We start from the raw sequence: 11,101 nt of genomic DNA on the forward strand, positions 1-11,101 counted from the left end.
TACTCCAGCTTCTCCATTCTATTAAGATAGAACCTCCTGTGTACATTGGTGTTTGAACTTGAATAGCCTCTTCACCTCAGCTCTTCAGTCTGATGCGTGTTGCCTGGGATCCTGACATGACACCCCACATGGCAAACAGAGGAGGCATTGTTCACAATCTGTTCCAGGCAGAGGCTCCCCGTGAGATTAAAGCACAGGTTGAAACTGAAGGAAACCAGGCACTCCAGAGGTCTGAGCCTCTGTATCAGTCTGCTTTCTTTCCTTCCCTCTGCTGCTGACCTGCTCACCAGCCCCTCCATGCCTGGTACTGATAAGAGAAGAGAGAGCATAAGAGGGCAGCTACTCCAGAGGGTGCCTGTCTGTCCCCAAATCTTCTTTATCCCAACCCTTCATGAAGAATGCTCGAGGCTGCTGGGCCAAGATCAGAAAGAATGAAGAATGTCCATTCTCATTTGTAAGTCCAGGAAAATGGGATTCAGTTTTCACCAGAATGGGCAGCAGCCAGAGACTTTGCTCTGAGATTTGCAGGAGAAATGGCGGCCCCTTGGGCGCCTGCTGATGTGATGACAGGGGCAGCCTTGAGGCCCAGTGCTACTTTGCACTAAGACGATCCACCCCCACCCCACCATCGTTCACTGGCATTTTCAAAAGTGAAAAAATTGATCTTTAATCAGTTTTCAGAGCTCATTTGCCTAGATCAGTACAACTCACTGCGGTTTCATGGAGGGAGGGGGAAGGGGAGAATGAATTTCATTCAGTTCAGCTAGGTGGGTGATGTTTGGATGAAAAGCGTTAAGTCACCTTCTGTTTAATGCAGTGTCAGAAAAACAAACAAACAAACATGGTCTGAATGTGGAACTGAAGATACAGTCAGTGGGTGAACCAAAAGGAAACATGAACCCCATTGTCCAAAACTCAAGAACTTTGTGAGCTTCTAACAAAAGCAAAAGCAAAGGTCATACGGTCAGCTTTCTTAGATGTGTTTATTCTTATTTTTATTATCATTATCATCATCATCATCATTATTACTCTTACTATAATAATGAGAATAGTGGTAGTAATAAACATTTGGCAAACACTTATAATATGCCAGGCACTGCACAAAGGGCTTTAGTTTTGCATTTATAAGGCAGGTGTTATCATCATCCCCACTTGACAGATAGGGAAACTGAGGCTCACAGGGGTTAAATAATTAGCCAAGGTCACAGACTTGGGATCAAGCCGGGGTCTAACTGACTCTCAAACCGGTACTCATAGCCCCTGTGCTTTCACTGAGTTCCAAGAAAAACAAGTCTTAACAGGGTGACTAATTAATAAGAAGGTGCCTGATATGATACGGCAGACTTTCTTTGTTCAGACAAAAGACCCTCAGAAGCAAACTCTTGGTTAAGTGGTGTGCAGATCTGGCTGGAGAGGAGAATCACCAATTTGAATAAGGAGCCAGGGCCTTCTGGAAAGGAAAAAACCAATTACCCAACTCTTGTACTCCAAGAGGTAAACCAAGGTGGGCCACCAGATATCCAGGCGGATGACTGAGAATGGATGAGGGTTAGAAGGAAATGGTTTTAACACAGCCTGGCCCAGTTGTTGTGCTTTGGAGAGTCATGTGACCCAAGGTGGGGATCTGACTGGCAGAAAAGCAGTGTCCCTGAAACCTGGGACCCTGCAGGCCCCTCTTCAACAGTGGCACCATGTGGCTGCGAGCAGCAATGCAGTGGGGTAGTGATCAGATGGGTCTGAGAAGCTCCAGGGCTTCTAAACAACTGTGACGGGGTTAGGAGGGCGAAACCTCAAGAGGAAGATATTGGACTTAATGATAATAAAGCGGCAGGGTTGAGGTGGGGGGTGCTGAGTGAAAAATAAAGGCGACGTCATCATGTTTACTCTTCAAGCCGATAGAACAGGTCAGACCAGTGACAGTGAAAAAGGGACTGGGGATATTTCCACCGTTGGCTAAGTTTTAATAGTTCCGCTCTTAACACTCAGATAAACCAAAGCTAGGTAGGCCAACGTTAGATTTAATAGCCAGATATCATGACTTTTCATGTGGGTCTTGAGGAACATTCCAGGACCCCTCAGATAGGCCACTGTGGAGTTGGCCCCTCAAAACCAACTGTCAGCAGCACACAAAAAGGCAAAACAAGGCTCAAGGTATGAAAACATAAACAATGAAAAAGCCTTTATATTAACTGGTCTCCACCTCCACACTGCCCTTCCTGCCCCTAGCACACACTGCAAAACAAAAGGAAAGGTCTCTGGACAGCCTGAGAAAAGCTGCATGTGGAATGCCCCATTCCAAGCTGTCATTCTGCTCCTGCTTCAACTGGCCCAGGACATCTGTCTTTTCTTATAACTAACCCACTCAGTGAAGCAGAATGGGCCTTCTGAGCCAATAATCCTGTGTTATACAACTTCCTGTCCCCCTACAACTGGGGCCTGACAGCGAGATTCTGAAGAGATTAAAAAACCCCTCTCTGAACTGTCTGCTAATTGGTGAGGGTACGTCTACTGGCCCTTCTAAACCCTTGTCTAAGGCCAATGTTCTCTGCTCTCTTTTCTTCCTTCTATGCCCTACAACTGGGGCCTGACAGCGAGATTCTGAAGAGATTAAAAAACCCCTCTCTGAACTGTCTGCTAATTGGTGAGGGTACGTCTACTGGCCCTTCTAAACCCTTGTCTAAGGCCAATGTTCTCTGCTCTCTTTTCTTCCTTCTATGCCAAGTCTGCTATTTCCAATCTGTGTAACTCTGGGAAGCTATTTGCCCTTTCTGTTCCTCTGTTTTCTCATCTTCAAAATGGGAATAATAATAATCTATCTACAGGGAACAGTCACTGAGGGTTCCCTGCCTACAAGCCCTCAGACCTTACCACTGTGATGTCCAACCATGCACTTTCTACCTGCCTGAAGGCTGTCTCCATTGGCTGAACCTACCTGAGCCCACAATATGCCAGAAATACTAGAGAGCTGTTCCCCAGGGAGCAGCCCTCAACCAATGACTAATGGAAGCTGGTGTGTAAATACGCCCTTGAGTAGGATGACTGTGAGGCAGATGTTCTATATGCCCATGGCAGAGGACACCCCTGAGGTGAGAGTTCTGCACTGGCTCCCAGAAATCCCTAGCAGGACAGCTCCAGCTGCCCACAGTGGTAACCTGATGGGTAATAGCCCCTCCATTGGCTTCCTTCCCTTCTGTCTCACTTCCCATCCCCCCCCAGTTCTTCCTGGGGTCACCCCCAGATGACCATCTTGCACGGGCATCTTTGACTAGAGGAACCCCTCTGACACAGAACTAAACATGTGTGGTCTCCTCCTTCAACATTGCCCTCCATACTGCTCGGGGACCCACTTTTCTGTACTCAGTTTACTCTTCAAGTTTTCTAATTCCTCCATATCCCTCCAGTTTGAATTTACCTCTCATCTCCCAAAACAACTGCCTTAACCAGCTCATCCCTCACTTTTAAAGGGCCTGAGGGAAAATTTTATAAATGAAGACTTCTGCTCTGCCCCACCCCCACCTGTCCTCTTCCCACCCCCAGGCAAATCCATAGAGTAAACAGCCTCATGCACCTATATGTTGACTGTAGAGAGTGGGCTAGCTCAGACCCCACACCCATGCTCTGTCTACTTTCCCTGCAAGCAGCTGCCCCTTTGCCACCCCTCAGACCAGTGGTGAGGTCTGCCCTCAGCAGGAGGCCCACACAGACCCTGGATTCTGGGGTCCCAGGCACCACAGCATGTTCTAGAAGGGAAGCACGACTCTTGGTGGGTACATTCCCTTGTCCCACGGAGAGATATACCTGGAACGCAGCTAGAGCTGGTTCGTTTGACTTATGGGGTCTAAAGGTGGTACTGGGGTCTAAGAATGGTTACTGGGGTCTAAGAGTGGAACCAGCCTTCCTCCCAGTTGGGAGGCACGTCCCTCCTCCAGTTCAGCACCTTCCTGCCTCTGCATCCATCCTCCCTCCTTCCCTCCTGTGCAAAGGAGGATGTGTTTTCCCAGCAGAGGCCAATGTCTCCTCCTGGGTTCCCTGTTCAGAACTTAGGATCAAGGAACAGCGGGAAGTAAGTGAAGAGAGCCGTGGGAACAAGAGGGTCTGGGTTTCAGTTCTGGTCCTGCCATCCACTGGTCAAACCTATGTTTCCTCACTTGCAAAATGGTGGTGACAGTGCTTGTCCACCTTCCATAGTAGGCATAAGAGTTCAGTGAGATAATTCAGGGAAAAATGCTCACTCAACTGAATAGCAATTTACAAAGTGTAAGGGGATGGTATTTCCCCTAGTTGCAATCCTGATTTTATATAGTTTATAGGAGAAGGCAGTGCCTGGAACTTGGCAAAACAGATTCTCTAGGCCTTAGCTAATGTCTTTGAACAACCAGATAATTTGTTTTCCTCTCACCATTAGACAGCTGCATAAGGCTTTTTATTTTTCTTTTTTATTCACGCTATTCATGGGGGGCTGAGATTCTTAAGTAAAATACCTTATAAAAGAACCAAATTCCATTATCTAAAAAATATTTTAGGGACTTCCCTGGTGGCACAGTGGTTAAGAATCCACCTGCCAATGCAGGGGACATGGGTTCGATCCCTGGTCCAGGAAGATTCCACATGCCGCAGAGCAACTAAGCCCATGTGCCACAGCTACTGAGACTGTGCTCTAGAGCCTGCGAGCCACAACTACTAAGCCTGAGAGTTGCAACTGCTGAAGCCCGCATGCCTAGAGCCTGTGCTCCACAACAGGGGAAGCCACCGCAATGAGAAGCCCGGCACTGCAATGAAGAGTAGCCCTGCTCGCCACAACTAGAGAAAGCCTGCAAGCAGCAATGAAGACCCAACGCAGCCAAAAACAATAAATAAATTTTAAAAAATTGTTTTAGGAAATTTCCTGGTGTTCCAGTGGTTAGGACTTGGCGCTCTCACTGCCTGGGCCCCAGGTTGGATCCCTGGTCGGAGAATTAAGATCCCATAAGCTGTACGGTGAAGGCAAAAAAAATAAATTAATTAATTAAAATAAATAAATAAAAAGATTTTACTTTAATCCTTTAGAAAAGTGAACTCAGGATGGTAGAGCAAACTCACCCATGCAGCCAAGGCAATATTAGTTTCTTTTTTACCTTTTAAAAACCTCTATTTCAGATATAGCCATTGAACACTCCCTAACAGCAGGAAGATGTAGAAAGGACTCTAAGGTCAAGGATAGATACTAAATGAGATTCAAATAACATGGCTCCTATGGCCCTTGTCCAACTAAGAGAGGTTTTCATATTTTTAAAGAGTCATAAGAAGACAAAAACAAAAAGAAGATATGCAACAGAGAGTATAAACGGCTCTGAAAGCCTAAAATGTGTACTGTTTGGCCCTTTACAGAGAAAGTTTGCTGACTTCTACCCAAAAAGGTTGAAGGACTCACTGACTCTCTTCACCTTTCATTTGACAGTCTCTCATGGGATCACCTCCTCTCACCCTTAATAGCCAAGGCAGAAGGGATACATACAATTCTCAGCGTACCAGAGACCATCCATTTGGGGATGGACTTATCAAGAGCTGAGAGAGGCTTCTGGAACTTAGCATAAGGTCCTGAGTAATTTTTGGGTGGGGGGGAAGAGTCAGAGGGATCATGGCATACTTCTAGACTCAACAGAGGTAGCACAACACAACTCAAGAAGTCCTTTCAGGTCCTTGATTTTGTTTACCCAGACTAGGCCAGAAGAAGAGCCTGGGTCTCCTGGTCTTCACTCATGAGCAAGTTTGTGTCATCTGGAGGAACTGACAAGCTGGTAAATCTTTGGTAGCCATCTATAATTCTTGGCTACAGAGTCTAGCTTTGGTTCTAACACTCAGGAGTCAAAGCAAGACCTCACAGTCCTAGGAGAAGGTGTCACCACTATCAGTCTTTCACCTCAAACATCACAAACCCAGCATGTCCAGTCTTTCTCCCTGGGTTCTTAACCTACCTTTCCCTGGCTCCAGCTAGAGGTAAGGGGCAAGAATTTTCTTCTCTTCTAACTCATGAGTTTAGAATCATTGATGTCAGAGCCCATTTCTTCCCTTCAACGCCAACCCCTTCACACCTACCTTCAGTCCTGGAAGGAGAACCTCTTTCTGGTGAATCTGGATGAGTGTGACAGCTACAAGCACCACAATGCTCAAAAGCAAGACCACCAAGGCGATGATGGCTGAAATTCGGGAGAGGGCCTTGAGGCCTAAAATGGGGAGACCCGGAAGACACATGAGGGGGAATTGGGAACAAGGTCCTGGCCTTCTTTGTAGAATCTGTGGACTGGGTGCTTAACCGCATGCATGTCACTTCCTCTGGCTTTAGTGAGACCAATACTTTTAGAGCAGCAACTGGGCTCAGTACCCATTTATCTTTCCTCCAAAGAGTGGACTAACCAGTGTTTGCGGGGAGGGTATGCATGGTTTAGTTCTCTGGTATTTCCCAAAGTGTGTTATGCGTATTACTGGTCATCCCTGAGATGATTTACAATAACATTTGTTTCAATGTAGATTTGAAAACTATGGGTTTTCTATTAAAGCAGGTGATATAACATTTCATTTGAAAATAATCTCAGATAAATACAAAGAAATTCATATTGCATTTCAGATGTAATCAATTATTATAAAGTTCAGTACATGATGACTTACCATCAAGCAAATAGTAACACGTTTGAATTCCTAAGATATGTGGGTTCCCAGTAAGAATTCAACCTCAGTCATTTTTCCTGTGTCTATAGTAAAGGCATAGGGTATCCCCTACATCTTCACAAACAAAGAGTAACTAGACCCCAATCCACGTGTTCCCTCCCAAAGTGGTCATATAATCTCTGGTATTTGTATTTTAATCATAACTATATCTATCTATGTAAACTATATACATTTAAAAGCAAAAGAAAAAATGTAGCATATGAATAGTCTTCAACTAAATATATAGCTTCTGAATAAAGGTAATTATATAATTATATGCATTATATAGTAATATATAATGTATCATAATGGACTATTTCTACTTATTAAATTTAAACTAATATTTTTTAACTAGATGATTATGAGCAAATATTTACTTGGGTCTTAACAAATCAGTGGGCTAGTGAAAATTTCATAAAGTAGCAAATATACTTACTAAAAAAAATAAAAGAAAAGAAACTTTCTGAAATGATTCCATTTATGTTAAGTTCTAAAACAGGCAGGTGACAGAAATCAGAACAGTGATTGCATGGGGGTTTGGGGCAAGGGTCCACTGGGAAGGAACACGTGGGCACTTTCTGGGATAATGGAAATGCTCTTACATCTTAATAGGATTGTGGGGTATATGGGTGCGTGCGTTTTTCAAAATTTATCAAATTTTCCAAAGTTCTTTGGAAAAAAACTGAAAATCAAAGCAAACCAGCTCCTTAGGTACAATTTCCCTTTTTAAAAAAAAAGATTCTTATAAATTGTCCCTGTTCTAAAAACATAATCCTTTCAGAAGGCAAGAATACCTAATTTAGGGACACAAGATCTATCCATTTCACTGTATATAAATTATACCTAATTTTTTAAAAAGATAAAAAGACATTTAATTAAAATATTGACTAAATAATAGTCTTGGTAGAACTATTATAGCATAAACATAAGTGGTGACACTCAAATGGCTGAAATATGATAAACACTAGCGTAACAGGAAGATCACTGAATTCAGAGAATCCAAATATTTCTCTCACTAGTTGTGTATTTAAATGTAAATTAATTAAAATGAAATAAAATTTAAAAACTCAGTCCCTCAGTTTCACTAGCCACATTCCAAGTGTTCAGTAACCTGAAGTGGCTACCATATTGGGTGGTGTAACTACAGAACATTTCTACCATCACAGAAAGTTCAACTGAATAGCAATGGGGTAGATCCTGTCCTATTCCAGAACATATACTTTTAGATCATCATAACCTATGCTTTACTACTCCTTCATTATTTCTAGGAGACATTTTCTTGGAAGAAAAAAAAAAAGAGCATGTATATACTACCATATAGAGTTAGATTCAGCCTCAATATCCAATCTCATCACAATGCTTCCTACTTGGGGAGGCCAGTCATGCAGTGGGTCTCAATAGCTCAGAACAGCCAACTCTTACCACCTCATCTGATTCCCCTGCAGTATAGATGCTGCCACAGACACTTCCTGATGTCAAAGGTGGTCATGTAACACCTTAATTCTCCTCCCTTGTTACTGGGAGTGAACTGGAGGGGGACTTGTCAGTATTTATCAAAATTGCAAATGTGTATACCATCTGCCTCAAAATCCCACTTTGGGGAATTTATTCCACAGAACTAGCCCGGAGTGTGTTAAATGACTTGTACACCAAGTTACTCATTGCAGAATCATTTGTCATAGCACCTGGAGGGAGGCCAACCACTGTGGAGTTAACCTTAAGAACCCCTGAAGGGGTCCTGGATCACCTTTCTGTGATTCCAGATCAAAGGATATGACCCAGACAGAAACCGGTTTATCCACAGAGGCAAATTTTTGCATCAACTTTTAAACAATGCATATGCCAGTGTCAGTTACAGTTTAAGGGATTTTTTTTTTTCCCTAACAAGACAAGGTAGAGGTTTATTCTGCCATGTTAAACTTGTCCTTTGGAAGGAATGTAACACTTTAGTCTGTATGTGTGACCTTACAGTATATTGTGTTAAAATTTCAAAGTGTTTTGAATACCCAATTTAGGAGCACCACTAAAGAACATCTGTCCATGGGGCGGGAGTGGGGGTGATATATAAGCAGTCTCCTGATCACAGCCAGGAGGCTGGCCTCCTAAGTCCTCTGTGCTTCAGCAGTTTTCAGGTAAAAAGCTATGATTACCTTAAGCAAACCCTTGCCCCAGCAGAAAAGCCTATCACAAAGCAAAATGGACTAGACCAGGTCTCGTTCATTTAGGGGACGCAGCCTAGAGCTGTGCTGTCCTTAGGGCTGGACAAACTCTGTAATTACCAGGTTCCTCCCGAAAGTGGAGAGGCCAGACCCTTCTGGGCTTCCACATGAGCAACTCCAAAATGTGCTCCAGAGGCAGGCAGGCAGGGCAAGCTTGGAAGTGTGTGTGTGAGTGTGTGTGTGAGCATTCTACACATGTGCCTGCAGTATCAGCGGTAACAACGCTGACCCATGGCGGGGGTGGGGGCGGGGGGGATGCTGTAGGCGCCTTGCCAGAAACAACACTTGGATGGAAAGAGAGGCAAACTCCAAGCGCTTTACAATTCATCACAAAATCAACAATATTCTAAAGCAGACCTTACACACAGCTGGGTAAGGGAAACGACAAGGGCCAAATTAATGGATTATGCAAACCGGAAAAACCATTTAAGCGAAACAAGCATATTAGTCCTTGTTTTGTGTTGCTTTGACGAAAAGAATTACTTTTATCTGTGGAATGCGGGTGGTGAAAGCCCGGTGAGAGACTGAGTCTCACACCAAAGAGGTTAAACCGTCATTTGCTGGGGACGTGGATGAAGAGCTGTGGGCTGAAGCTGGGATTCTTGGGTGATGTGACAAAATCACATTTGCTGCCTGCTGAGCGATACTAACCTGCTTGCTCACAAGGTTGGCGGGTCAGTACCGTGAACATCTCTCCTTCCAGCTGCAGGTGAGAGAACACAGAATGACAGAGCTTCCGTGGCCCCTGACTTACGAAGTTCCAAAAACTTGCACCGTGTTAAAACACAAAGCCACTTCACTTCTACCGAAGGAAAACCTTCTGGGGGACAGATGAACCTAGAACTTCCAAGACAGACCCAAAGCTGGGCTTACATTCTAAGGTCAACTCCCCCCACCCCCCATGCAAGGAAAGGAAGAAGAACAGGTTTGCTGAATTTTAAACTCAAAAAGATTTCTAAGAAGTCAAGCTTCTCCTGCAGATTTTCCCACCTGTACACACCTCCCGGGGCAGAACAAATTCTCCACCTATTATGAACATTCACAACCCGAGGAAGGGCTGTTCTTCAAAGCACACCAGCAAGGGAGGCTTGTGTGTGTGTTCGCGGCCCGCGAGTCCGAGGTCGCCCTTTCAAGACCCAGGACGGTTATCTGTGGCTTCTGGCTGGCGACCATTGCAAGAGGATGTCGGGGCCCCCGGCATCCAGCGCCCCAGGATATGGGAGGCCCCACGCTGGGCTGCGTCTCCACACAGCCAAGGCATCCAAACGCCCAGCGCATCTCCGGACCCGAGGAAGCGCTTGGTAAAGACTTGTCCACCTCTCCCGGCACGGCGGGGACCACCTCCCCACCGCCCGAGGATGTGGGGCTCGCGTCCTTCGGTCCCTCCCTCCGGCCCCCTGCGGAATCCGATTCCGTTTCCTTCCCTCCCAGATCTCAGCCTCACGAAGCTTCCCGTTCCTTCCGCGGCGGCTCGGACACGGGGACCTCTGTCCTCACCTGTGCTCAGACGACCCGAGGAAGGCGACTGGCGCTGCCGCAGTGCCAGCTGGCGGCCAGAGCGCAGGAGGCTCCTGAGGAGGCGGGGCGAGGCGGGACGGGGGCGGGGCTGCCGCGTCCGGGGCCCGCCCCCTGCGCCGGTCCAGGCCAAGCACCTCTTCACCTTACCTCTTCTAGTTCATCACCACCCGAAGTGGGGGTGGGGAGGGGCGGGAGGCGCTGCGAGGCCTTGGCTCTCCACTCGCGATCCCGCCCGAGCCTACCTGGGGAAGGTGAGGCGGGGGCGATGTCTTCTGCCTGTCGCCCTCTTCGATGTCGAGGCCAAGAGCCTTTTGATCTGTCTTTAAGTTTCCACCACTGTTACCCAAAGCCTAAGTGGAGGGGAAGTGGGGGAAGGGCAGGGCAGAGACTGGGTACTCCGTGGGTATGCACAGGTGAGCCCTGTGCTCCACCTTTCTGTAAAGTCGAGACCAGTAAACACCTGTAATGTTGGGGGTGAGGCAAGTAAGCAGACTGGTCCCTGGGTCACTTGGACCAGGAGAGCAAAGTAATACAGAGTAATACTGTAATACTCTCCAAAGTAATACTCTCCAATAGTTTAGCAGAACCACCTTGGCTATGCCCAGGGACATTCTCACTGGTTACTGAGCAGTGCTCTCCCCCACTGTATTTTATGTGTGTGTCATTAGGCCAAAATTCAG

General features: G+C 46.0%; 1 protein-coding gene across 1 annotated transcript in view; it reads right to left on the reverse strand.

Moving 5' to 3' along the window:
- The window catches only part of ENTPD3 (ectonucleoside triphosphate diphosphohydrolase 3), a 31,964-nt gene extending 21,509 nt beyond the window's left edge, over positions 1 to 10,455 (reverse strand). The window contains exons 1-3 of the mRNA XM_060110827.1: positions 10,401 to 10,455; positions 9,555 to 9,606; positions 6,076 to 6,203 (exon numbers count right to left, since the gene is read on the reverse strand). Coding sequence (XP_059966810.1) covers positions 6,076 to 6,203; positions 9,555 to 9,594 — 168 coding nt within the window. The 5' untranslated portion in view covers positions 9,595 to 9,606; positions 10,401 to 10,455. The remainder of the gene's footprint in view (positions 1 to 6,075; positions 6,204 to 9,554; positions 9,607 to 10,400) is intronic.
- Between the last annotated feature and the right edge of the window lie 646 nt (positions 10,456 to 11,101).

The sequence above is a fragment of the Mesoplodon densirostris genome, chromosome 10 (assembly GCF_025265405.1).
Source record: "Mesoplodon densirostris isolate mMesDen1 chromosome 10, mMesDen1 primary haplotype, whole genome shotgun sequence".
NCBI lineage: Eukaryota > Metazoa > Chordata > Mammalia > Artiodactyla > Ziphiidae > Mesoplodon > Mesoplodon densirostris.